Source organism: Daldinia vernicosa (genome assembly GCF_022497035.1).
Source record: "Daldinia vernicosa strain CBS 139.73 unplaced genomic scaffold F5Y00scaffold_9, whole genome shotgun sequence".
Classification (NCBI taxonomy): domain Eukaryota; kingdom Fungi; phylum Ascomycota; class Sordariomycetes; order Xylariales; family Hypoxylaceae; genus Daldinia; species Daldinia vernicosa.
In genome coordinates this window covers 634,511-658,754 of record NW_025953925.1, presented here as the reverse complement: position 1 = coordinate 658,754, position 24,244 = coordinate 634,511, and the positions used below count along the sequence as shown (strand labels likewise).

The window sequence follows — 24,244 nt, the reverse complement described above, 5'->3', positions numbered from 1 at the left end:
GGTATGGTAAACCTGGTATTTGAAGCTTCAGCAGGGAGAGATATTAGACTATGTATAAGCATACCTTACCGCATTTTGGTTTTTAAAGTTGCAGGTAGTTCAAGATCTGCATTTATAAGTCACTTTATAAATAAGGAAAAAAAAAAACCAAAAAACTTAAAGTTGTGCATTAAGGTTAACTAATAGATTGCAGATCGTCTAATCATAGCTCTTCCTAGGCGTCTCTATGACGACTTCGAAGAAGTTAAGAGTGTATAGACATAAAAAACGGCTATAAAAATTCCAATACTAATATTCTTAGTCATGCTCACAAAGTATGAAGGCAATGACATGGCGAATGGTGGGGAGTGAAGCAAATGGGGCTATGACTGGCGTACCAGTTATGGATCTATGGAGTGACGTTTGCATGTTGAGTATCTTATGTATCTCATGCAGTTCATGGTAACGCGAATATGCAGGTATGGGGAATAAACTTATATTTAGCCCTCACGTCGACGATGTGGGGAGGACGGGAAGAGGACAAAGCTACTATTATTGTACTGTCTACTTGGGAATTAAGGAATACGCTAGGCCCTGTATTAGGTAGCCAGTACCTATCTCGGTTGTGTAGCCCCACCAAGTTACTAACTGTAAAAGCAGTGTAAAAGTATTTGTCGCCCTCATCTCAACGTCCGCCACACCTATTCGTTCAGAACCCCCCCCTTGCGGGGCCCTTGTCCAGTACCTTGTTTCAAACCAACCTGAATTGGACCGCAATCTGCAAGGCCTCCTTTCGCATTTTCGTTGTATCTGATCAGCGATTCCCCGAGTCTACCTAGTAAGTCAGACCTTACGTACTGATAACCAATATTTTTTTTTTCTCAATGGCATATGTAATCCGTAATACTCCCCATTTCATCTCACCACATCCGTTCATTTATGCCCCTTCAATGGTCATTACCATCTATTCTTAGAATCGAACACACGACACAATTCGACACAATTGGCCCGAGATTTGCATCAAATTCAATCCATCGCATGCCGATCTTTGTACTGATCTTTGTATATTAGGTACTGTCGACTTTGTAGGAAATAAAGTTAATAGGTGGGCACTGGATTGGTCTGTGGTCAAGGCGTTAAGGCGTTCCCGACCAGCTCTGACCCCCCCAACCCCTTGCGACAATCCACCACTTCGGCGCAAGACTTGTGGAAGAGGCTAGGGAAGAGGGAGACAAGGCAGTACAAGGCAGCACAAGGTTGGAATAAAAATTTAGGATAAGGCATTATCGATTGCTGTTATGAAAGGGCGGACCCATATCAAAGTTCATTTAACATTGATGATCCGTGGGAATTGATTCCGCGGACTCTTGGAAAAATAACAGCCATGACCAGACCCCAGATGATTCGCGCAGGTGAGTCGGATCTACATATCTACATACAAGCCTGCCTGCCCAGCTGCCTCTAAATGGGCTAAGGGGAGAAGGGGGAAATTTTGGGAAGATTATTACAATGCAACACCCAACTGACCCCTTGTCTACGGAATACTAAAAAAAAAAAATTATGAATTGTTTGTTCCTTGTGCTATTATGCTAATACTTTGGTCCTTTCGAATTCTACAGACACTATTGATCTACAAAGTCAAGACACGCCTTCTGCTAAAAAACACAAATCTCCTTCGTCGAACGCAGCGCCGAACGGGTCACTCGCGCCGCACCAGGCTGAGACTTTGCGCGAAGTTGAAGACGATAGGGCTGGCGAGGAAGCTCGAAGTCCTAGGATCTCGTGGACCGATGGTGATAACAGTAGCGATTTGCAGCAATACGCCGAACAACTCGCCAACTCCTTGAATGGCAACAAGATGCAATCAGAAGATGCGCTCGCAATCGCGCAGAATGGAGGAGCCGTAGCGAATGGCTCCGACGATGGCGACATGGACGCCGACGCGGATGATGGCATGGATGATGACATGATGGATAAGATTTCAAGCTCTCCTTCAATTGAAGATGGTGGGTACACCCTTCCGCCTCCTGCTTGGCCACGGCGCGTCGACTCGCTACGTCCTCTGGCTTTGCATTCCATTTTCCTCAGACTTTCAGCACCCAGCGAGATGAGACTACCTTCACCGTGTCTCGGATCCGTTGAACACCAATCTATACAACCCCCAGATCAGCAGGCAAGCAAGGCTTCTGCTTATAAGTCAAATCGTCATCATCCTTTTCCTGGTGAGTATAACGGATCGACCGACCGCACGAACCATAACGAAGACCCGGACGACCTGTCACTACCCGAATCCGAATCGAGCATGTAGGAAATATCTACGACGGCTCTGGTAGATGAAACAGGATGCTATATCGAAAAAGGGGGCATCGACCAACGCGTTGCCTCCGAGTCGCAATCAAAGACCGTGAATTTCTCTTTGAAACGTCAATCGGGTGCACAAACTATCGAGACCGAGCTAGACGAGGAGGAATTCGCCATTTCGCCATATTATCTACTACCTTACGATGCCTCCGAAGAGGATGATGATGATGATTACGACAATATTTCCTTAGCCACTGACCCTAGATTCCTTGATGTTGGTTGGGGTGGTAAAGACTTACAAGACTTAGAGGACATTGATTTCGAGTTCGTTTACGCTCTTCACACTTTCGTCGCTACGGTCGAAGGTCAGGCCAATGCTACGAAAGGCGACACCATGGTGCTACTAGACGATAGTAATAGTTACTGGTGGCTTGTAAGGGTGGTCAAGGATAGTAGCATAGGTACGAGCTATTGGTATATTCGAAGCTTAGCCCTAGACTCACGTTTGCTTTTCAGGATACTTACCAGCAGAGCACATCGAGACGCCTACCGAAAGGCTGGCACGTCTCAACAAGCACCGGAACATTGACGTATGTAATTATGTTCATTAAAGAGACCAAGGATTTAACTCTGACCGCGAATTAGCTATCGGCAACAATGCTTGGCGACCAAGCAGAGAAGACCAAGGGCACTGCTATAAAGACTGCCATAAGGAGAAGAAAGAAAACCGTCACCTTCACGGCCCCGACTTATGTTGATTATTCCGACCCCGAGTTTTCTAGCGACGAGGAGGACGATGATAGCGAAAAGGAGCCCGAAGAGCAGGGTTCGCAACAACAGAAGCAAGAGCAGAAAGGGTCTACCGATGATGTCTCGGATGACGACGAATCCGCAAAGGTGGAACCACTCAAGCCTAGGGGTCTACAGAAGCAGGTCAAATCGGACTCCACCAAGACCGATGATAAGGACAATACGCTGTCTCCTGTTCAAAATGATCGTAGGGATAGCAGCGAGATTTTCGATCATAAGGGCGATAGGGGTGATAAGGGCGGCGAGCGGGTTACAAGGAATGGTACTGTTAGGAACACGGATTCTTTCTTCAAGGATGAGACGATAGAGACTAAGAAGATCACGTTGACTCCTGGTCTGCTACGGGACGACAACGAGCCGCGGATCTCAAGCGACTCGAAGGAATCACTGCGGCTACGACCAAGTTTGGAGAAAGAGCTTACGCCTGACAGAAATAAGGACGATAAGAAGAAAAGAGAGAAGGAGAAGAAGGAGAAAGAAAAGAAGCCAAGCGCGATTCGGAGTTTCTTCTCGAGGAAGGATAAGAAGAAGTCCCTTGATGATGACGACGATTCATTTGGCAAGAGGTCCCTGGATGCCACCGCTGAAATGGCGGAGAAGGATGCGGAGGAAGCGCACGCAGCCGATGCGGACTCGTCGCCTGAAAAGGCCAACGGACCTCAGCGGAACACGAGCAAACTTCAGAAGCAGCGGCTCAGGGCCGATTCTTCACCTACTCGCAAACCTGCTATCGCGCCGTCACAGGCTGGTTCAGAGCGCGGTCCCATGCTGGCGTCAGAAGCCAGGAGTAACAATGTAGCAAACGTACCGCCAGCGACACTGAGGATAGTAGAGTCTGATCGGCTTGAAAGCCCAGACCGATCATCTCGGGAGAACGAGAAGGGTAGCTCGAGGTCGGCCGCCACGAAGGAAAGCAAGCCACAGAAGCCACAGAAGGTTACCAAAGCGAAGTCAAGAGTTGAACTCGACGACTTCGATTCGCCCGAGGAAGATGAAACTGCGTCGCAACCGTCGACCAAGACACCTCCGGAACCCGCACGACAGCCTCCTGAGAATAAGCAAACGCGACCAACTCTGCCGGGAGCGTATCCGGACAGTTACGTCAGCACTCAAACGTCAGCATCCGAGCTCAGCGACCAAACGATAAAGCCCCAACGCCCCGCCGGCGAAGAGCGGCTCTCAGAATCTCCTATTCAGGTCTCGCCTGTCATGTCATCCTCTAACCCGCCCGCTCTCATGGTTGATACTTCCAGCCAGGAGGGCCAATCGTCTCCTGCGTCGTCTCCGTCGCCAGAGCTGGTGGACACGGACAACAGGACTCATGGAAAGCAAGACTCGGTGACGACATCGGCGTCAACAGCGACTACGTCGACTTGGAACGACGCCAGCCTTCGCGCGTTCTTCGACTCGGGCTCTGATATCCGGGATCTGCTCGTCATCGTCTACGACAAGAACGACGTGGCGCCCGCGGGCCCCGAACATCCCGTTATCGGCTCTCTGTTCCGCGAGCAGAACGCGAGATTAGCTGAGATTACGACGGTGAGTTTCCACACGGTTTTTTTTTTTTTTTTTTTTTAATAGTGTCTGTCTGTTTGTTGACTTTGGACTAACAATTACCGTAGCAATTGGATAATATGCTCGGGGACTGGTTAGCCCGCAAGCAACGCCTTCGAGGCACGGTATAGACCGTTGCCGTATTATTCGTTTCGTTTCACAAGTATTCGCATGAGGCCGGCGTTTCTCTTATCGCGTTACTTTGTTGATTGTATAGGCTACAAATTGTGGTTTGGGGGCTTTTTTTTTTTCTTCTTCTCATCCTGATCCCATTCATATTCACTTCTCGGCCGACTTTTTTCTGTTTATTTTAGTTCTTTTTAGTTTTTTTAGCCCTCTTCTTTTGCGGCATCCCCCCAACTTTTAACAACGACATCATCATCATCGGTGTAGGGCGCTCGGAGTAAAGAAAGATTCGTTTGTGTACCTTTGGTTTTTTTGAAAATTTGTTTTTTTCGTCGCGTCTTATGTAACACCTCATCCCGGTGCGGGCGGTCCAGGGGGCGAAGAATGGGAGGCGCGAGGGCTTCTAAATACCATACCATCCATCGTTCATCTTCATCATGACGAAATACCATACCATACCATACCAATACCTATCTGGGAATCTTGGTTTTTTTTTGTTTTGTTTTTCTGATTAGGTCCATACCCATATCCCTCTCTTTTGTACGTCCGGGTCTTGTTCCAACACCAATGTCCGTCGTCCATCATCGTCTACGAAGTCTACTGCCCGAGCCGAGCCGACGACACACGGTGTGTTTTTGCGATCTTGCGATCTTGTTTCCTCCCGAGCGATGCGGCGAGGATGGGATGGGAGCAGAGTAAACCCGCGCTGCTGTATATATTCGCTGCTGCTGCTGCTGCTACTGCGCTTGCCGGACGAAGGACGTCGCTTGGAATTTAGAGAGCGCGGCCTTTGGTCGGGCGATGCGTGAAGGAGACGGCTAATTGTTACTTCTCAACATGAGCATGGTGATGTGAATACGATAAGATTTCTTGCTACTTGGCTGTTTTGCAGTATGTGGGCGATGTGCGTAAATAATATCGTTTTATGTCATGTTTTTTGCGTCCGCGTGACTAATGAGTATGAGGAAACGGAGTACGGCCGGGCTTGTTGTTTGACTCCCGGCTTGCTATGAAGAGTATATGTACATTGGTTTATTACCTCGGGTGTTTATGGCTAACAACCTCGACGTCCTTATAAGTCGACTTGGGTAAGGGGTTGTAAGTTCGCTGGCAGTGCAACTAGATGAGGTCACGCGAAGAGTCATGCACGAAGATATCCAGTTTTCTGAAACGGAATTCGTAAGTATTGGTCACTCTATAGCCGTCTAATCGCTAGTAGTAACGATACTCAAGACGATCGAACGCCATGCGAACACTAACAAGCACAAACAGGAACCCGTATCTAATATCCTATGTAACACATCAAATAACTAGAGAATATCATCTCAACAAGACCCTTTCGCTTAAGCAGGACCTAGAATGTTCTTCTCGTACACGGATGTGAATTTGCCCGTGTTGTCGTTCTGAATCTATACATACGCACGCACCAAACCAACCCGTTAGCACTAATATGAACCTATATGAACGTACGGAATACATGTAAAGAGAACAGCGGGATAAGGCAAAATAAATAAAGGGGTCCCCCTAAGAGGAGAACAACGTACCTCGTAGCGCGGGTCGTCAGAGCTAGCCTGGACGTTACGATCGGCCTGGACGCCTGGCTCCGTGATCACGTCGGTGATCTTGCCCGTGCTCTCCGGGGTGTCAGAATCAGGGCCGCCGATGGGCTTGTAGCGGACGGTCTGGCCGGTCTTGTACTGCGGCATGGTGGCTAACTATGTCGAATAATAAGTGCTGACAGAGAGTTGTTGGGTCGAGGACTGCTGCGATGATAGCTAGCCGTTTTCGGTGGATTGTTTGGTTTAGTTGCAATATCGATGTTATGTTGATGTTGATGTTGATGTGGATAGTGTGATGATTCTGATGAGGACTGAGAGAAGAAAAAGTCCGTTGAAGACGAAACCCGACTTCTTTATATCTTTGCCGGACTCCAGCGGGAAACAAAGCGGTGAGATATATCCGATATTCAGGAGTTCGCCCGTCATGAAGTCATAGACGTGCGTCGTGATGAGACTGATTTCGTAATCCTGATATCAAGACTCGGCTGGCATGTTCGCCGCGATGAAGGATCGTGGCTTACAGGGGCGTCGCGTGGGCCGGGTCCCAAGGGAGAATTGATCAAGGCCGTCTATATCGTAGCAAATACACACCGTGCTACGGTGTCGGCCGTAGGGCTGAGAAGGGGGGCACGGGCCCGGGCCGTTGCTGTTCCTGGAGAATAGATGTCGTCAGTCCGATGTCATCGCCATCATCAGCACCACTCTTCTACATATGTATAACTCTGAAACATAACTACATACCGTTGCGTTTCTCTTTCTGGTAGACTACCGCTGAAAGGGTAAAGGGTAAAAGAGCTCGTAGAACGATGATCAGATTTGACCTTTACACGTCTCGATCCCTGTTACTGTACCTTACATATTTTGCTAACAGTAACTCCATATTGCCTCGACAGATAACCAATGCATGCCGTGCAACCGGCAATAAAATGGGGAATGGGTCCGGGGTTATTCCCCTTATGTAGCATCTCGATCCGGGAATTCGGATCGTCTTCTTAGAGCTGTCATACAATGACGTTTTTCGAAGCTTGAGCCTCACCAGACGAGGTAGGTATCTGTCCCTTGCATTAGCTATTTGAACCAATACACAGTAAGAATCAAATTCCCCATTGATCGGTGGTGGAGTACCTAACAACTCTGGCCAGAAGGGGTACAAAGGTAGAATGTTCGGCGACAAAGCCGTGGGTATCAAATTAACATAAGCTACCAGGTAGCTATCTCGGGTAACTCCAAGGTATTCAATACAACGTATTATCATGCTTAAAGAACCAAATACTTCTCCCCAATCCCCTTAATAGCCCCCACGTCACCACCCGCCCAGTAAATCTGCTGGAGATTATACGCCGCCTCCTGGCTAAGGTCGTCCCTGCCCATGATACCGTTTCCCGAGTCGTCGGGCACGTCCTGGAGTACGCGCTGGTAGTACTCCACCGCAAGATGCGGGATGCCGATGGCGTGGTAGCTACGCGCGAGGTTGTAGTGTGCTTCTTGTCTCTGCGCCGCGCTCGGCGAGGCTACCTTGAGCTCATAGTACTGGTGTAGAAACAAGAAACCTTGGGTTAGGAGGAATTGCCGGTTCTCGGCTTGCCGCTTCAATGCGTAGTGGACATAGCAATGACCCACGCTAAGAATCACCATACTGTTGGTCGGATCTAAGGTATAGGCTCTCATGAAGTAGTCTATAACCGTGTTAGTGTCCCGGTAGCCTACAACTCGACACATCATCATGCATGTCTTTTTACTCACTTAATGCGTACGTAAAGCTGTTCGATATGAACAAAATGTGCCCGTAAAGCATTAGCAACGTGATGTCCAACTCCTTACTTGGGTAAACCCTGCCGCTGGGTACACCCTCTTCGTCCCCGCTGTCTTCAGCCCCTGCCGCCGCGGTAATAGCGCGGTCCATGAGCTTGATCTGACGTAGCATATACTTCTGGACGGGACCAGAGGCATACCACGATGCTGGCGATGGACATAATCTGGATAAGGTAGAGAACATCCGGAAAGGGTCTGTATCGTACTGATACTCCCTCATGAGCCAACGAGCTGTGGCTACACACGTCTCCTCGTCTCTACTACGTAATGCGCATGCTGCATTGTATTAGCCATGGTCCGTCTTACAATTTGAGAGGAGAATCATACCAGCCCATGTTACGTGTATCAAGAATACGTCCTCCTTGGACTTGGAGAATATCGTGGTATCGCGAGCAGATTCGCATACTTGATAAGCATCCTGAAATCTCCCGACTTGAGCCAGACCGATGGCATATTCGAGGAAAAGATCAAGCCACTCGGCAAACGAGACACCTCGATAGCTCACGGCTACCTTGACTTGCTTCTCGGCGCCAGAGTCCTCTGGATTTAGATCTATGTTTGGATTAGTATAGGCTCGTTGCTATTTGGACATACAACTTACTGTTGGATAGACGCTCTGCCATGGCTAGAAGGTTTGGATTCCCTTTTCGGGCTTCGACCTTCTCGCGGGCCTGATTTATGCCAAGATGCGCCAGATACTTGTCCCAACTATAGAAGTCCTTGTACGATCTGAAATCGTCAACAAGGAGTCGAGCTGCGGATAAAAATGCATTGGAAGGTCCATTAGCATCAGCTTCGGTCGAAACTCGTGAGTCACGCACGACTTTCCATGCCTCGGATAGTTCGTCCGCCCTTCTCCTCTCTTCCAACTGCATTTCGTCAGTGCGACCAAACACCTTGCGCCGTCTCCTTGATGGATCTGGTTGTGCTCGGGGTTTGCGTTCCTTCGGCCTTGACTTCGCTTTCAGCTTCGGTTTCTCGCCCTTTGGTTTGAGTAGACGCTTGACTCTCTTTGGGTTCGCACTTATATCTTCTCCAGTGACACGTCCCAATGCGGTTTCGAGTAGCGAAGTATCGTCGTCTGACGCCCGACCTTCATCATTATCCTCACCCAAGTCTTCTTCATCTCCACGGGCCTCTTCACGAGCTTGGTCGTGGGCCTCCTGTAGTTTTATGGCTTCATTTACGAGGATATAAGCCTCTCTTTCTTCTCTTGCGGCTTCGTACATCTTTGCTAATTCGTAGCGTGCATCGATGCAAGCCTCGCTATTGGCTTCATCCTGATCGATGGCAGTTGTAAAACATTCTTCGGCCTGTCTTTTATCTCCCGCGTCCAAATAACACTGGCCTGCCCGGATAAGAGACTCGGTATCAAGAAGGTCAGGTTCTCGGAGCGGTTCATAAAAACGTAAGGCCATGGGCAGGCGACCTGCCTCGTACAATGCTGAAGCTGCATCAATCATAAGATGCGAATGCTCTAGGAGTAGTTCAGGCGTGTTGAAAATATCCGGATCAATAAACGCTAAGTGACGCTGATCTATGTTAGCTTTCTTGATGACAGCACCAGAGGATGTAGTCTTACCATAGCCTCATCCTCTTGACCGACTTTGAGGCGATACACAGCAAGTTTTGCTCTTAGTTCTAGTGGAAGACCCTTTCCGTAAGATGAAGAAGGATGCTTTCCATCCTGATACTGTTCTACTTCTAATCGCCGCGTGCTATCTTCATCCCATTCGCAATCCTCCCCTTGGCTATCCCAAAACGTCTCATCCGATCGAGTGAGGAGCCACCTTGATAATGATCTTAGCTCATGAATGGCATCTTTGAACTGTTCAATGTACGCAAGAAGTTCGACGAAGATTTTGATGTCTTGCCAGTCAAAAGGATATTGAGGGTCGAAACCGTTTTCTCGAAAGTGGGCGATGCAGCGTCGATATGCCTCTATAGCCTTTCTAGGGCCATCTGCAAACCGGGGGTTCCCGGTGTCCGCGAGCAGAACATATATTTCGGCGTAACTACGGATGGCATATATATCGAATGGGCACTGCTCGACCAAGACGGCATAGTCTTTGACTGCTGACTTAAGGTGGCCCATTTCAAAACGTACCGCAGCCCTCCCATGACGTGCTCCGCTATGCTTGCTGTCGATTCTTAGGGCTCTCGAGTAAAGCTTGTCAGCGTTGTCGAGATACTCATCTGCCTGTTCTGGGGTTTCCTCTCGGAGAGCAATGGCTAGCTCTGCGCACTGAAGCCACTCGTCTATGATTTTTGGTTGTAGATGCGCGGCGAACAGTCGTGCATGGAAATGACCCTCTCTATCACCTTTCTCCTGGCGTAACGAAGCCAGGAGAACCCATGCCCGATAAGTCTCAGCATTTATACGAATAGCATCGTTTACAAATTCGATGGCTTCGTCAATACGCCCATCCATGTACGCATTTGATGCCATATTAAGGCGATATTTAATATCGCCAGTTGGCTCGGCAGCCTTCCGAGGTCCTCGCTTCTTAGCGCCTCGACCACCGTGGCCACCTCGAGGACGGTCTGGCTTGATATCAGCACGGAGGTACTTTCTGATGAGTCCACGCATAGGACGGAGTTTTGGCATGGGATTTTCCGAGTTGAGGTGATTCTGTCGCTCTAGAAGTGCGTCGGTAGCAGAATCCATTGGATCTGCTTCGTCTTCTACAGCCATTACTTGGATCGCCGTGTTGACTGGCATGCTGTGCGAGACACCCGCTGAGCTTTGCGACTGGGGAAGATTTCTCTCATTACGAGGAGCCCCTGGGGGCGGATAAGGGTTTGGTACATCTCTCGACACACTGCCCAAAGGAACCCCCCAGCCTTGTGAGTTAGCCGTATTGGGGTGAAGAGATGGATGCGGGTACATCATCGATGGTGTTTCTTTCCTTGGAAGAGGTCGAATCTCCCGGGGCGGATAAGGTTGAATTGCTGGATAGCTCGACCTAGGCATAGGGACGTTACTACTAAGCTGTGGCCGCAACGTTCCCGCAGCTGTATTTGGCAAAGGATGATAGGCATTTTGCATATGGCTTGGGCCAGTGCTGAACCTCCCGTACCGAGCTGCATCTGGGACAATTTGAGAAGAACTTGAGGGTTGCGTCTGTGGAGGCGGCGGGATTGTGCTTCCCGGATGAGAATTTGCTGAATTTGGCTTGTCTGCCTTCTGAGCAAAGTGCGCCTGGAGGGCGTCAAATGTAGACGAAAATGGGTGACTCATGGTGAAATAATAAAGTGCCACATAAGTTTCTTGTGAGGAAAAAGGAGAACGGGACGGAGTCCTGGTCTACCTAGATGGTCTGAACTAGAGGGAGGCCGATGGCACGCAGCGTATCTAGAGAAAGCTAGCCCCAATCAGTCAATATGAACAGCGGAGGCTTGACATTGACCATTCCGGATGAGTTGTGAAGAAAACCGCCGGGGTAAGTAATGGAAGGTATCGCAAACCGTGTTGAAAAAGCAGAGAAGGTCACCGCGTGTAAGTGAAGATTTAAAGTACCTACCTAATGTATGTAGTTAGCTCAAAATTCTAAGTGGCAAGTCCCATCCGTTGATTAAAAACCCGACTTATCTACATACTTGGATGCAATTAACCGAGGTGCAACTAATAATGGGAACGGGTAAATTCATAAGCTAAGCCATCACGGTGGCTCGCCAGAAAACAGCATATCAAGGTGTAAACTCACTGCAATCACTTAACTGAATACATTTCTAGGTTAATGGCTTTGAAGGCGTATTGTCTTGGCTTGCGCATTACGACACATCCAGCTGGAAGACCCTTATATTTCATTTCGGATAAAGATGATGTTTACGTCTTAATAGTGTTAATCTGTACTTTACAATAACAACAACCACCTCCTGCTATCAGAGGGCCGCCTTATAGATTTTGTCATGGCCATCAAATCTCAACCTGGGCTTGCTGTCCAAACCTTTATCCGATGCGAAAAGCAAAATATTTTCCTAACCGCTCATATAAACTCTATCCTCATATCTCGATTGAAGAAATCTCTCAATCCACGACTAGGATGCCGAGCGGATATCGAGGATCCTCAGTGTGATTCGTGCCAATGCTTTTTTTTTTCTTATTTTCGTTCTTTTAAATTCAATCTTCAAATTGCGACAATTCAGTCGTAGTGGGCGAATATCGTCATTATTAAGTTACAGCGGCTAGCCCAGCTTGCCCTCTGCCTTGGCCTCTGTGTATGTGTTAGCAATTCCGTATAAAAGGCACAGGGAACGAATTTTATTTACCTTTGACTTGCTCGAATACCTTCAACATCTTCCTGCGAGCTCCGAGGGCATTGACACCGCGTTCTTCTAGAGCCTTATCATCAAGTTCAATCAGATCCGTCCATTTCATGTCCTTCAAATTGTCGGTGTACTTGTGCAGTCTTAGACTTCGAAGCCAGGCTGGTATATCTTGCAGAAGGGTCGGGTCGGTAGGATCCTCTGGGGGCTTCGAGGTTCCACGGCGTCCACGGGGCGATCGGCCACGAACCATATCCGAGTGGTCAGATAGGTAACCCTCGGGAACACCCACACCAAGTTGACCCATGTTGATAGCACCAAGTCCGTTGTTCAAGAGCGGGTTCTGTGCGCTATCGTACGCGCTTAGGAAGCCGTTATTTTGCGGAGAAGCAAAAGGCACTTGTCCGAAACCCTGCATTGCTATGCCAGGAGAGTTTGGACGAGATCTGTGGGCTGCGAACCCGCCCATGACTTGCTGGTTCTGTAGGGCAAACATCTGATCTCTATTCAGAACCTGGCCATGCTCATTAACCATGATAATGTTTGCGCCGGGGATATTTGATGCATGGGGTCCAGATTGCATAGAGTTCTGGTTCTGACCATGTGCGTCGTTAGAACGGGCTCTTCGGTACTTGCGTACATCATCAAGGGCGAAACGATTGTTGACTGTAGATAAAGCCGCGAGCTTCATTGCCGTCGCATTGGCCACCATATCTGCCTGGTTGGCGGAATTGCCAGTGTTAAATGTCGGAACCATAGGAGTATTCACCATTGAAGCCCAATTTCCACTTCCAGCAGCATATGGAGAGAGAAGCGGCAAATCGTTAGCCGACTTATCTGGGGCATTAAGCGTGGTACTTTGGATATTACCGGCGCCGCCCATTTGGGGTCGAGGCGATCTCAAACCTGCCGAAGGTGGGGGCTGAACAAACTGACCCATGGGAGTTTGACCAGATGACGACTTAGGTCGCGAGCCGCTTTGGTCATGGCTGTTGACCCAAGGAGACGCGGGATTCTGCGCATTGGGATCAAGTCCTTCGGTTGGGGCGGAGATGGTTGGTGCACCTAAGGGGCTTCGGATATCTACGGCTGTACTGTTGCGGTTTGAAGGAGGCTGGTTTCCGGTCTGTTGGGTAAACTTGGCCTTTTCAGTGGCAATGGCCGCCGCGGCATCAGGAAACATAGCATTTATAGTTGATGGGTCAAGCCCGGAGTGTCTCTTAGTCGATGCTTGTGGTTGCGAAAGCGAGTTCCTAGCTGATCCAACGTTCAATTTATTCATAGCATCGCTTAGACGATTCGACATGGGATCTATGGAGAGCCAGGTAGTTAGTACTATATCACGATAAATGGGACGGAACTATCGTTCAACATACCTTTGTCAAAATTGGCCGGGGAGAGCACGCCAGACATGGGATGGTTTTTCCCCATTTGCTGAAGGACCTGGATGAAGAAACGAATTTGGACCTGGGTAGTCTGCTGAAGTAAGGCATACAAAGCAGCAGTACGCTCAGCCTCGGACAGGACCCGAAACCACTGTTCAATAGCACTGAGTTCGTCCTTGAAATCCTGATCCAGGGTGGCGGCGGCCATTTCTTCTAGAGTTGTCTCGTACTGATCAATATCAGCAATCCATTGCTGGGTCACTTTATCCTGTGGATCTGCATCAGCGGCTCCTTGACCTTGACCTTGCTGGCCATAGAAGTCCGAAGAGGGACGGATACGGTTTGACGTTGCGGGACCAGCAAGAGCGGCCATATCAGCAGATGCGCGAAGGTGGTGATTATTAGTAGCGGCTGTTCGAGACGACGGCGGACGGAGTGACGAAGCCGTCGAGGCCTCCGGAGTACTGTTTCGGTTCATTTTGATAGTATCGTTGAAGTTGTAGATTCTAAAGGGAGTTTCGAGAGATATCGTAGCAAATGTTCGGAGAACTGCGAATGGTCGTCGGTAGCTAAATTATGCAGCGAAAAGCTAATGTTCGTGAATTTGCCAAGTAAAAATGCTCAGGTCTTTGCACAATAGCAAATGAAGCAACGACGGCAAGAATATTCCTTGATGATATAATCTGAATCTTGAGGAATTGTAGTTATAGTTGTTATAATAGAATACTGGAGTGATAGCGATGTCGATTATATTGCTAAATAGCCCGGCGAGGATTCGTGGTCAACTTGTGACACTTTTTCAGGGCGAAGAGACCGATGGGAATTAAAACGTCGGCGAATCAATTTAACGGGAAGTATAGCGTGAAAACTTCCTGTTATGTGTCGTTCGTGATGTGATTGACTTGCAAGGCTCGAGCTCAACTCTCTAGCAGAGAACGATGGTAGAATACCTTTTTCTTTCTCTCGAGAACTCCTGCAGTAGCCTGCTGACCTCAAAGGAGTCTTTGAAAGGAGGCAGTTGGGAACGAAGTGATTATTGATAATGCAGAATATTAGATAGATGACTATGAGAAGTATATGTTAGTAAAAAATGCATCGTTGGTTGAAGATCAAAGCCACCTCGACAGAGGAAGCGGTATGCCGGATGACTGATCTAATCCGATGAGGAATCTGGGTAGATGTAGGTACAGAATGGGCCGCATGGCATATGACAGTTCTCACGACATAAGAGGCAACGAAAGGCCAGTCAAACTCGTCAAACTCGTCTGACATGGCGGTGATAGGTGCTAAATTTCCACGGCCGTAATATTGTCCATCCAAAGGAATTTTAATTCGGAATTGAATGCGACGGGTCACGAGATGCGTAAGAGAAAAAAAGCAAGCAGAACTTACCAAGCAATAACACTGAGATCGACTTCTACTCCAGGGCCAAAAAGAAAGGAACCAGCGGCAGGGTCACCCTCGAGCTGCTGAGGAAGAGGATGTGAAGGAAAGGGAAGGAGAAAAAGAAGCTGTAGAGAATTGACTGGAGACTCGAAACTAGAGCAAAGGACTGGCCAGATTCGGGCACAAAGCCTGCTCTCTTTTCGGAAAGACCCTTGGCATAAAGGCTGCACCTGCTGCACCGCTGCACTGTTGCAGAGGCTAAGGATCCTATGGATCGAAGCACCAGCTTTCCAACAGAAGGCCGACCGCCCCGTAAACCGTAACCCTTTTTTTTAGTGGGTACATCTACCTACAGCCCGCCAGCCCGCTACAGTCCGCTTCCCGGTCGTGCAATGTAGATGTTGCCTTGAGTTCCTAACATATGTACATGTATGTAGGTACATTAAGTGTGCACTGCGTAAAGTAACGTCCCCTATCTAAGGCAGGTACATTATTTTTGGTAAGGCGTTCTTAACCTTATTAGTCGAACGCAGCTCGTGCAGTCTGAGCCTTGAGGCAAGAAGTGTCGACTTGCATGCGTCTAGACGGCTCAGCGCTAAAATTCAATCTAAATGTGCAACAGTAGCATGGTATAACGTACAACGTTAGGTAGTTACGTAGGTACCTAGGACCACCAATTGCATCAATTGCACCAACTGAAATAACGGCAATGACGAAGCCTTTTTTTTGGCCCGGAAGGCTTACGATTACAGCCCCTATGTATTACGTCCATTGTAGGTAGACGTAGGTACCTGCTGGAGAGGAGTCGTTGCCTCGTATGAAGTACAGGTCCCCTATTAGTGCGGCTAGGCGAACTCGAAACGCCTAGCTTGTCGGCTAGGGCGTGATCATCCACACACACCCTTCATGTTCCATCTGTCGAAGAACTACCATGTTTGCACGGCGGCTGTGGACTTATACGAATGACGTTAAGAACACGTATACGTCTCAATTTATGTGTATTTTCATATCATAACTGGAGGCTATTTCTAACGATGGTAACTATCTAAAACAGAAGGGTATGAAGTATATAGTCGGAGGTTGTCTCAAGTCGGTCTGAATCTTCGACACTGATACTCTCGATTGCATACCAAACTTGTAACTCCAAGTACCTAACAGATCTTAAGACATCACACATCCATTAGGATATATCTTATCCAAGTCAAGAAGCATTTTTAAGACTCTTCGTATCACGTGACCACAATCATGATACTAAATATGGTTCAGAAACCCAAGACAATTAGCTTGTCTACATCTTGTCCTATTAAGCAGATATACTACGGTATATAGGGATGCAATGAGTCCATTGACAAAATAAAATAGACCATCTAGGAATGTTGCCTAGTCTCCATGCACTCTTGCCTTAGAGCAGGTCGAAGCACGAGTGTTTGGTAATTGACTGGCGAACTGCTCTTGGCACGAGAAGAAATATCCTTCAGTAGATAGGCATGGGGTAGGCCTAGAACTGTACACACATATGCCATTTTGTCATCACGTATTGGTCCAACTTACGGTTATACTGGGCGCAACGGAAGGGAGAAAATTGCAGAGGCGCAGGAAATTCGTTGGCGAATGTAACTCAGTTGGTTACCTCTTCTTCTACTTCATTGTAGAAGACTGTGCCTGGATACAAGCAGCAAATGCATAACCTTGACTCCTTGATCATGCCTGAATGACCCCAAATCGTGCCCTGATGCGCATTCGCGACGTCGTGTCTCGGAACCCATTTATCCACCACCTCATGCCGTCTCTCGCTTGCCCTCCTTGAACTCCTTCTGTATTAATCGTCAGTATATGTTTATTTACGCACGCCACATATTCAAGTTATGCGTGTGCGATAGGTCGAGTGACGTACCAGAGCCTTCATAGTGCCGTGAAGAGCATGTCGATGATTTCTTCGGAACTTGGGGTCGGTTCCCTTCAGGGAAGGGTATCTGTTGGTCTTGGGCTTCTTGATACTACACACCGCCAATTCATCAGCCAGGATTCGGCGGGCATAAGCCGTCTAGAATGCCTCATCTAAACAGCTCTATCGACTCGAAATGGACATACCCGTTACGGTGAGCCTTGCGCGACTGGTTGTGCTGAGACGAGTTCTTGGACTCTATGATAAAATTGTGAGCGGGCCATTCGCTGACAATTAGAGCACAGCATTCTTAACTTACTCGCCATTGTGACTGAGTTGACGTCGGTTTGTTTGGGGAAACACGGTAATCGACGAAGGTTGATGTTGTCAGTGAAAAGATGGAAGTTCAGTTCGTGCGTTTGCTATTACCAGTTGTGGGCAGAAAATTAAGCGAGGGGTTCAAGCCACAGTGTTTTAACAAAATGGATGGTAGTGGCTGAAGAATTTGTGCTAGGGTGCCACGACATTAATGTACCTAAGTACTTTTACCTAGGTTTCAAAGGTATATGGTACCTGGCCTGAAGACATTAAACACAGAATTCATGGAAGCTATCGGAAGAAACCCGTCTCTCATAGCGAGTATATAATACAGTAGTGCTTTAAATTGTTCCATTCAATTATTAACCCGCGCTAAAACTATCGACTTAGGTACCTATAAATATGATTCTAAAACATCCCTAAAAGACATTCTTATATACTTGCGCCTAGTCTGCCTGTACTCCTAACTCATAATCGATGATATAAATGCATTGTCTCTTGTTCGGTATATACTTGCGTATATGTATTTTCTTTCGCCTCTAAAATTCTTCTCTAAGAGACTCGGCTACTTGGTTGTAACGGGAACGGCAAGCTTCGCTCTTGAAGCAGTGGCTGCCGCCAACTCAGCTGCTTTAGCGAGGTGTTCTGACCGAATCTTACGAACGTATCTGAATAGGAGGATAAATAGAAATTCCATTCTATAAGCCGAAGTTAGTACGTAAGCGCCCACGACTGATATAATAACTGATATAATAGTGTATTAAAACTTACCGCTCTTTGGTCATCATGAGTATTCCCTGTACCAGGAACCCCTTTACAATCTGGGGCCCAATACCCTTAAAAAGGCCTAGCAGACCTTCATGCTTGATAATAAATTGCATCACTTCGATGAAACCCTTAAATGGCTTTCCCTGACGTTGCGGTGGGGGTTTCGATTGCAAGCCAACTTTCGCAACTATTAGAGGTTGTGTAACAATTGTGGCTAAGGCTTTCGACATAGCACCGAGGACTATAGATTATGGTCAGTCTACTCTTTCGAATCATAGCAGGATAAACTTACGGAAAGCTTCTCCTGCAGTCAAGCGGGCCTTTCCAGGGAAAAAAGCGCCTTTTAATCGCTCATATGCACCATACGTGATAGCCGGGTTGACTACCAGAACCAAGCTAGCTTTTAGCCCCCTCCAAAGACCAAAGAAGCCATCCTCGCTTTCAATAACCTCGCGAGCCGTATCGAGGAGGCCTTTCCTATCCGCCTTGCTCTGTGTTTGCTGTCTCGTCGTGACCACGGCCACCGGAATCGTAAATAACTGAGCTACGGCACCAGCTATAGCGCCCAGTACCAACTCAACGGCCGTGGACGGCGGCGCCGGAACTTTCTGCGATTTGAAGTAAAGCTCTCGCACGATCGAGTACCAATAAAAGTAGGCGAAATTAGTCGAGGCGACTCCCAATAATGCGCCATTCATGCCCGCATATAATCCTTGGACTCCATCCTCCGCGGTAATCTTAGTGATAGCATCCCACGTCGACGTGTAATGAGGGTCGGTGTGTTCGCTCGTATCTCCGGGTTTTCGCTTAACCTGAACCTGCAAACGTGTCTTTACTCTGTAGAAACATATATGTAATTAGTACCAATTCCGCGCAAGTCCGAAGAACAGCTTACATATCCAATGGATAAACTAAGGCATTGGCTAAAACGGCACCCGTAGCACCAGCTACGGCGTAACCCCATGACGGTAGCGGAGCAGGTTTTGACTGCACAGCCATAGCAGCCAGTCGATATCTCTTACAATTAGATGGAGTATAGATGGAGTATATTCGCCTCAATCGAAGGCTCGCACTCTGAGAATGTTTTGGTTGATGGCGCCGGCGTTTATGGAACAAGATCAAATCGCAATTGACAAATCGAAAGGTGGAAGTAAAACTACCTGCACGAGCACGGATAAAGCCCTATGGTTAAAAGGGCACTCGGTTGCTTTTTGTTTTCAGTTGCTACCGCACCATGGAATATAGAATGAGGGATGCGATTCAAATGTCTGTATACATTTCCGTAAAAGACTAGCCCAGACCACTAAAAGAAGTAACTATAAAGGATGGAGAAAAATACTAATCCCCCGGGTCTGCGCAGGACAATGAAGCTGTCCTGACGTCGTCACTCCGGTGATGCGAAAATCGGGGATCTAAAACGCAAAGCCGAGTTTAAAAAGAGTGCCCGTGAATAATGGACCTCGGCCATTAATGGCTGGCCCACCCCCCGTCGGCAACTACCTAGTGTAGCCTAGGTAGGAATGCGCACGAATCAAATTGAATGCGGGAAGAGAGTGTAACCATGGAAGTCAGCCAAGTAATTGTGTCATTACCTTATGTAATAATGTCTCCCTTATCCTTAAGGCAGGTGCTTATCTGTGCAACATGATAGAAAGTTAACATAACAACTAATAAATCCACAGCTGGCAGCAGCCCAATTCATAAAAAAAAAAAAAACTCCGAAGGCACCATCGTGAATCGTCACGCTAGAACTCACAAACATGTTTTCAATGTGGGTTGGTAGTAGGTAGGTCAATTATCTCACCAGTTACCTATACAAACTTCTAAATGAAGTAACGTATCGAATTGTCTCTTTTACTTCGTCTCTTTTATATATATATACCTCCTATCTATATATTGATGTCATTCGTATTCATTCGTATCATCCACCCAGTTGGAGCTTTGCCCATACGATGAGATGCGTTGTCTCCTTGGGCCATGCCAGTTATTTATAACGTAACACCGTCTTCTTCGACACCTACCTACATAACTGAATCCCGTTTTACATGTCCTGGAGAGGTCCAACAGACGGGTTTCCGAGGTATATGATGCTACTGTTGTTTGCCAGTAATAGTTGACGTGGAGCTTCTAAATTGTGTCCCCGGTCTCTCTGCCTACTAAACCCCCCCTGCTCACCTAGCGAGCGCGGTCGATTCAGAACCCAGATGCCACTATAATTAAACCGGTTAAACCTATCCTCCATGGAGGCAAAGGCAAAGGTAATTAGCAATATCAAAGGAAATCATTCTAAATCTAACCGTGTTTAGGAACAAGAGGCATTGTCCTCTAGGACTCAAGGCAGAGAAGCCCTCGATCATGCTACAGCGGCTGCAGAACTGTATATGAAAGCAGCCCAAGTAGCATCCAGCCCCGAGGATAAAAGCCGTCTAATTAAGAAATGCCAGTCGTTACTCTCCAAGGCCGAGAACCTCAAGAAGTTGTCTCAAGCCGGGGGTAGCGTCGCTATGGTGGAGAAGCGTCTGAGGCTGCCACGTTCAGTACGCCAAACTCCTACGAGCGAGCAAACTATCCTACTTCGTAACTCTCGGCTTTACGGAAGTATCTTTCCTCCATGGGACTCAGATCCCAACCCTAATGAATTCAGCGGCAATGTTTATAGCGATCCTTCGAATTTTTCTTTATCCGCCCGCCAGGAAACCGTTTTCTCGGGCTGGAAACGACCCTTGGAGATTTTGGGCCGAGAGACTCCGCCGAATTCTGCTGAACAAAATAACGACTTCCTAATGGAGGCCCAACACGACTATGACTTAGTTCAGGACATAACAACGGACTGCTCTGTCGTTGCGAGCCTCTGCGCCAGTATGCGTCACCTGCGTCCGGGCCCTACATCTATCCTACCAGCCCTAATGTTCCCCATAGACTCCGAGAGCGGACAGCCAAAGGTTTCTACCAGTGGGAAGTATGTGTTCCGCATGTTCTTCAACGGCTGCTTCCGGAAAGTTGTCATTGATGATCGTCTCCCTTCATCCTCGACGGACCGCACCCTATACGTTGTAGACCGCCAAAATCCGAATCTCATCTGGCCTGCCCTTATGGAGAAAGCCTACTTGAAGGTTCGGGGCGGGTATGACTTCCCGGGAAGTAACTCCGGTACCGACCTATACGTCTTGACAGGTTGGATACCGCAGCAACTGTTCCTGCAGAGCGATGAGGTAGACTGGGACCGCACATGGAAGCGTGTCAAGAAGGCTTACGATTATGGCGACGTAGTAGTGACGTTAGGGACAGGGCGGCTCTCGCCGGATGAGGAGGAGACGTTGGGGTTAGCAGGAGAGCACGACTACGCGGTCCTTGACATATCCGAGACATCAGAAAGTAGGAGGTTACTGGTCAAAAACCCATGGTGCGACGGTCTCAGCTGGAAAGGGGCAAGGTCGTTCGACGCATCACAGCAGGCAACAGATGATCATCCAGTCAAGTTGAAGCCAGGCTCCTTCTGGATTAGTTTTGATGATGTGACGCAGAACTTCGAATCTCTCTATCTGAATTGGAACCCGAGCCTCTTCACCGAGCGCCAGGACCACCACTTCACCTGGCAGCTCCCCGAGGCCACTATGACTGGCTCCTTCGCACACAACCCCCAGTACTCTATGTCTAGTGCGGTAGACGGCAGCACCTGGATCCTGCTAAGCCGTCATTTTCAAGACGAAGAGCTCGATATTATGCGCAAGTACCGTGCTACCGACGACGACGATGCCACCATCTCCTCTCTCGCCGAGGTGTCCAGCAGACTCGGCTTTATAAGTATATACATATTTGCCAATAGCGGAGGCAAGCGTGTGCAGCTAAGCACCCAGCCCATCTTCCGCGGTGACTTTATAGACTCCCCGCAAACGCTCGCACCCTTCGAAGCCAAGCGTGGTATCACTTACACCGTTGTTGTCGCCGCTCAAGAATTACCCCTCCCAAAGTACTCCTTTACCCTATCATTTTTCTCGCGCGCTCCTCTCGTTGTCGCCCCAGCCGAGCCCGCCTTGCGCCACTACGTGGATGTAAAGGGGTCCTGGACACGTCGCACCGCCGGTGGTAACGCTGCTTCCTCCAGTTACCTAGACAACCCCCAGTTCAGCCTTGTTCTTCCCCGAGCAGGACCTCTTTCGCTCCTATTATCCACTGCTCGCGATGACCTACCCGTGCACATTGACCTGGTGTGGGCTGGCGGTCGCCGCGTCACGGCCGTCGGAAATCGTGATCTGGTCGTCACGTCGGGCGACTACCGGCGCGGCTGCGCACTCGCAGAGGCACCCACCGTCGACGCCGGTACTTACACTGTCGTATGCTCGACTTTTGAACCGGGCTGCCTGGCCGACTTTACACTACGCGTCGGTTCCGATACTGCCTGCGCTGTGGCCCCAGTGCCAGCCGATGCCGCAGGTCGCTTGCGCACAAAATTGCCGGATCTCGTGTTTCACGGTCCGTCTTCGTCGTCTTCGTCTTCCGACAGCGAAGTCCACAAAAAGAAGCGCGCCACCATTTCAGCAGCGCGGCTCACGCGCGCAAGCGTTGTCGTAACAATGCGAGATAACTATCGCGCCACGCCCCGAGGAGGAGGCGCCAGCACGCCGCGATCGCACCCCACCGTGCGTGCGAGCATCGAATACGGCACGGGGCCCGACAGGCTGATCATCGCGTCTACGGACAGCACCACCACCAGCACAGGCGAGTTCAGAGAAGTCGGCGCTAACGGGCTGCGCACGGGCGAATTCGATATCGATCCCCGTGGCCGCGGGTTATGGCTTGTTATCGAACAGTTGGGTCTATATCACTCCCCACCATCGATAGGTGACGGTAACGGTAACGGAGGCGAGCTGCAAGTGGAGATCCTCAGCGAGGGACCAGTACAGGTTGGGACGTGGGAGACGGTGCATATGTGACCTGACCTGACCGGGCTAAGTTGATCATTACGTGGTTTATTATTATCCGTATATGAATATCTACCTACCTACCCGTATACCCTTAGCGGAGAATGAAAACGTCGGCAACGAGTAGCATACATAAAAAGCGAGACGGAGGAGGTTACGAGCGGGTGGTCTACGTTGTATAGACGGAACCGGAGAAATGGCGTAGTGTGGTGGGTAAGGAACACGGGAATAAAGGAACAGGGGCTTGCTATGGTGCCTAGCGTACACACCGAACTACCTAGCTACCCCTACATATTTACTTAGAGACTACAGCTACCTACCTAGGTTACTAGCTACCTACTTAAGTAGTTATACAGCGATATTGCTTTTTAAGATTTCGAGGCGTTTATCACAAGGCAAAAGAGGGAGGGGGAAAAAAAAGAAGAAAAAAAGGTACTATATATTGATCTACTCTTCGTTTTTCTTCAGTCCCCTTCATTTATCGGGTCTTCATTCAAAAGCCGGAGTTGTCGTGGACGTGGATAATTGATAATTTATATTCTACGCTACCTCGATGGAAGACCGTAGATCGCTAGCTAGCTATACCTGCCTAAGTAACCAGCAATCTTCCCATCTTATGGCTCGCTGACTGGCAGGAATTTCCGTAGTAGTCAGCGTAGGTACATACGTAGTACCTCCTGCTACGCAACTATGCTCGCCCCTCCGGGTCTGAACATGAACATGAACATGAACATGAACATGAATACGGACATGGTGAGCAGGGCTAGATAGGTAGGTGGATTTCTCGCCCGGCCAACCAACTTAGCTAGCCAGCTATGTGATGCGAAGCACTCCTCGGCTACCAACCATCGTATAAAGGTTACCTAGCCCTATTCGGATTTGCCCCGACTTCGAATAGTGCATGCGGTGGTGAGGGAAAAAGGGGGGATAAAATAAGCGAATGAGTAGGTATATGTAGTGTATGTAGAGCAAAACGTGTAGAGCAAAGCCCTCGCAAACATAAAAAAAAAAGCAAAAGAAAAATAATAAGCCCATCAATAAGCACTCCCCTATGTGGTATAATTGGCTACGCCCAGAACGCCAACTCCTCCCGTTTGGTCGAGGTATGATCCGTAGAAGCCTCCCCCGGTCCCTCAATCAAATATCGACGACGCGACAACCAGCGTCCAA

The 24,244-nt window shown here is 48.6% G+C and overlaps 7 protein-coding genes across 7 annotated transcripts; 2 read left to right on the top strand and 5 right to left on the bottom strand.

The window, feature by feature from the left end:
* Nucleotides 1–1,363: 1,363 nt before the first annotated feature.
* Nucleotides 1,364–4,874, top strand: F5Y00DRAFT_274667 (uncharacterized protein; the record flags this gene model as incomplete). Its single annotated transcript, XM_048013401.1, has 6 exons — nucleotides 1,364–1,391; nucleotides 1,599–2,201; nucleotides 2,313–2,741; nucleotides 2,797–2,870; nucleotides 2,926–4,629; nucleotides 4,713–4,874. 6 exons carry the CDS (start codon nucleotides 1,364–1,366, stop codon nucleotides 4,773–4,775), a joined length of 2,901 nt encoding a protein of 966 aa, XP_047867756.1. The 3' UTR covers nucleotides 4,776–4,874.
* Nucleotides 4,875–5,949: 1,075 nt separating this feature from the next.
* Nucleotides 5,950–7,075, bottom strand: F5Y00DRAFT_218068 (uncharacterized protein). Its single transcript, XM_048005609.1, has 3 exons — nucleotides 7,071–7,075; nucleotides 6,315–6,981; nucleotides 5,950–6,179 (listed from the first exon to the last, which is right to left on the bottom strand). Exons 2-3 carry the CDS (start codon nucleotides 6,474–6,476, stop codon nucleotides 6,114–6,116), a joined length of 228 nt encoding a protein of 75 aa, XP_047867755.1. The 5' UTR covers nucleotides 6,477–6,981; nucleotides 7,071–7,075; the 3' UTR covers nucleotides 5,950–6,113.
* Nucleotides 6,951–11,683, bottom strand: F5Y00DRAFT_218055 (TPR-like protein). Its single transcript, XM_048005608.1, has 7 exons — nucleotides 9,724–11,683; nucleotides 8,743–9,673; nucleotides 8,469–8,693; nucleotides 8,073–8,417; nucleotides 7,455–8,005; nucleotides 7,071–7,381; nucleotides 6,951–6,981 (listed from the first exon to the last, which is right to left on the bottom strand). The coding sequence occupies exons 1-5, from the start codon at nucleotides 11,380–11,382 to the stop codon at nucleotides 7,587–7,589; spliced, it is 3,579 nt and encodes a 1,192-aa protein (XP_047867754.1). The 5' UTR covers nucleotides 11,383–11,683; the 3' UTR covers nucleotides 6,951–6,981; nucleotides 7,071–7,381; nucleotides 7,455–7,586.
* Nucleotides 11,684–12,312: 629 nt separating this feature from the next.
* On the bottom strand, nucleotides 12,313–14,535 carry F5Y00DRAFT_218049 (protein VTS1). The gene is made up of 3 exons (XM_048005607.1): nucleotides 13,787–14,535; nucleotides 12,414–13,721; nucleotides 12,313–12,358 (listed from the first exon to the last, which is right to left on the bottom strand). The coding sequence occupies exons 1-3, from the start codon at nucleotides 14,271–14,273 to the stop codon at nucleotides 12,330–12,332; spliced, it is 1,824 nt and encodes a 607-aa protein (XP_047867753.1). The 5' UTR covers nucleotides 14,274–14,535; the 3' UTR covers nucleotides 12,313–12,329.
* Nucleotides 14,536–16,441: 1,906 nt separating this feature from the next.
* Nucleotides 16,442–17,534, bottom strand: F5Y00DRAFT_229348 (ribosomal L29e protein family-domain-containing protein). The gene is made up of 4 exons (XM_048006760.1): nucleotides 17,386–17,534; nucleotides 17,273–17,324; nucleotides 17,076–17,178; nucleotides 16,442–16,995 (listed from the first exon to the last, which is right to left on the bottom strand). The coding sequence occupies exons 1-4, from the start codon at nucleotides 17,390–17,392 to the stop codon at nucleotides 16,960–16,962; spliced, it is 198 nt and encodes a 65-aa protein (XP_047867752.1). The 5' UTR covers nucleotides 17,393–17,534; the 3' UTR covers nucleotides 16,442–16,959.
* Nucleotides 17,535–17,721: 187 nt separating this feature from the next.
* On the bottom strand, nucleotides 17,722–19,662 carry F5Y00DRAFT_229346 (mitochondrial carrier). Its single transcript, XM_048006759.1, has 4 exons — nucleotides 19,048–19,662; nucleotides 18,445–18,989; nucleotides 18,156–18,393; nucleotides 17,722–18,082 (listed from the first exon to the last, which is right to left on the bottom strand). Exons 1-4 carry the CDS (start codon nucleotides 19,149–19,151, stop codon nucleotides 17,950–17,952), a joined length of 1,020 nt encoding a protein of 339 aa, XP_047867751.1. The 5' UTR covers nucleotides 19,152–19,662; the 3' UTR covers nucleotides 17,722–17,949.
* A 491-nt stretch (nucleotides 19,663–20,153) lies between these two features.
* Nucleotides 20,154–23,606, top strand: F5Y00DRAFT_217892 (cysteine proteinase). Its single transcript, XM_048005606.1, has 2 exons — nucleotides 20,154–20,410; nucleotides 20,459–23,606. Exons 1-2 carry the CDS (start codon nucleotides 20,393–20,395, stop codon nucleotides 23,084–23,086), a joined length of 2,646 nt encoding a protein of 881 aa, XP_047867750.1. The 5' UTR covers nucleotides 20,154–20,392; the 3' UTR covers nucleotides 23,087–23,606.
* The last annotated feature ends 638 nt before the right edge of the window (nucleotides 23,607–24,244 follow it).

Coding starts and splice junctions, on each gene's coding strand:
- F5Y00DRAFT_218068 (XM_048005609.1), bottom strand. CDS start 6,476: ATGCCGCAGTACAAGACCGGCCAGACCGTCCGCTACAAGCCCATCGGC. Junction 6,180..6,314: donor CTGACGACCCGCGCTACGAG/GTACGTTGTTCT, acceptor GCGTATGTATAG/ATTCAGAACGACAACACGGG.
- F5Y00DRAFT_218055 (XM_048005608.1), bottom strand. CDS start 11,382: ATGAGTCACCCATTTTCGTCTACATTTGACGCCCTCCAGGCGCACTTT. Junction 9,674..9,723: donor GTCAAGAGGATGAGGCTATG/GTAAGACTACAT, acceptor AACATAGATCAG/CGTCACTTAGCGTTTATTGA. Junction 8,694..8,742: donor GGCAGAGCGTCTATCCAACA/GTAAGTTGTATG, acceptor ATCCAAACATAG/ATCTAAATCCAGAGGACTCT.
- F5Y00DRAFT_218049 (XM_048005607.1), bottom strand. CDS start 14,273: ATGAACCGAAACAGTACTCCGGAGGCCTCGACGGCTTCGTCACTCCGT. Junction 13,722..13,786: donor CCCGGCCAATTTTGACAAAG/GTATGTTGAACG, acceptor GGCTCTCCATAG/ATCCCATGTCGAATCGTCTA. Junction 12,359..12,413: donor GGTATTCGAGCAAGTCAAAG/GTAAATAAAATT, acceptor ACACATACACAG/AGGCCAAGGCAGAGGGCAAG.
- F5Y00DRAFT_229348 (XM_048006760.1), bottom strand. Junction 17,179..17,272: donor CGCAAGGCTCACCGTAACGG/GTATGTCCATTT, acceptor GGCGGTGTGTAG/TATCAAGAAGCCCAAGACCA. Junction 16,996..17,075: donor ACGGCACTATGAAGGCTCTG/GTACGTCACTCG, acceptor CGATTAATACAG/AAGGAGTTCAAGGAGGGCAA.
- F5Y00DRAFT_229346 (XM_048006759.1), bottom strand. CDS start 19,151: ATGGCTGTGCAGTCAAAACCTGCTCCGCTACCGTCATGGGGTTACGCC. Junction 18,990..19,047: donor TTAGTTTATCCATTGGATAT/GTAAGCTGTTCT, acceptor ATGTTTCTACAG/AGTAAAGACACGTTTGCAGG. Junction 18,083..18,155: donor CTCATGATGACCAAAGAGCG/GTAAGTTTTAAT, acceptor TTCGGCTTATAG/AATGGAATTTCTATTTATCC.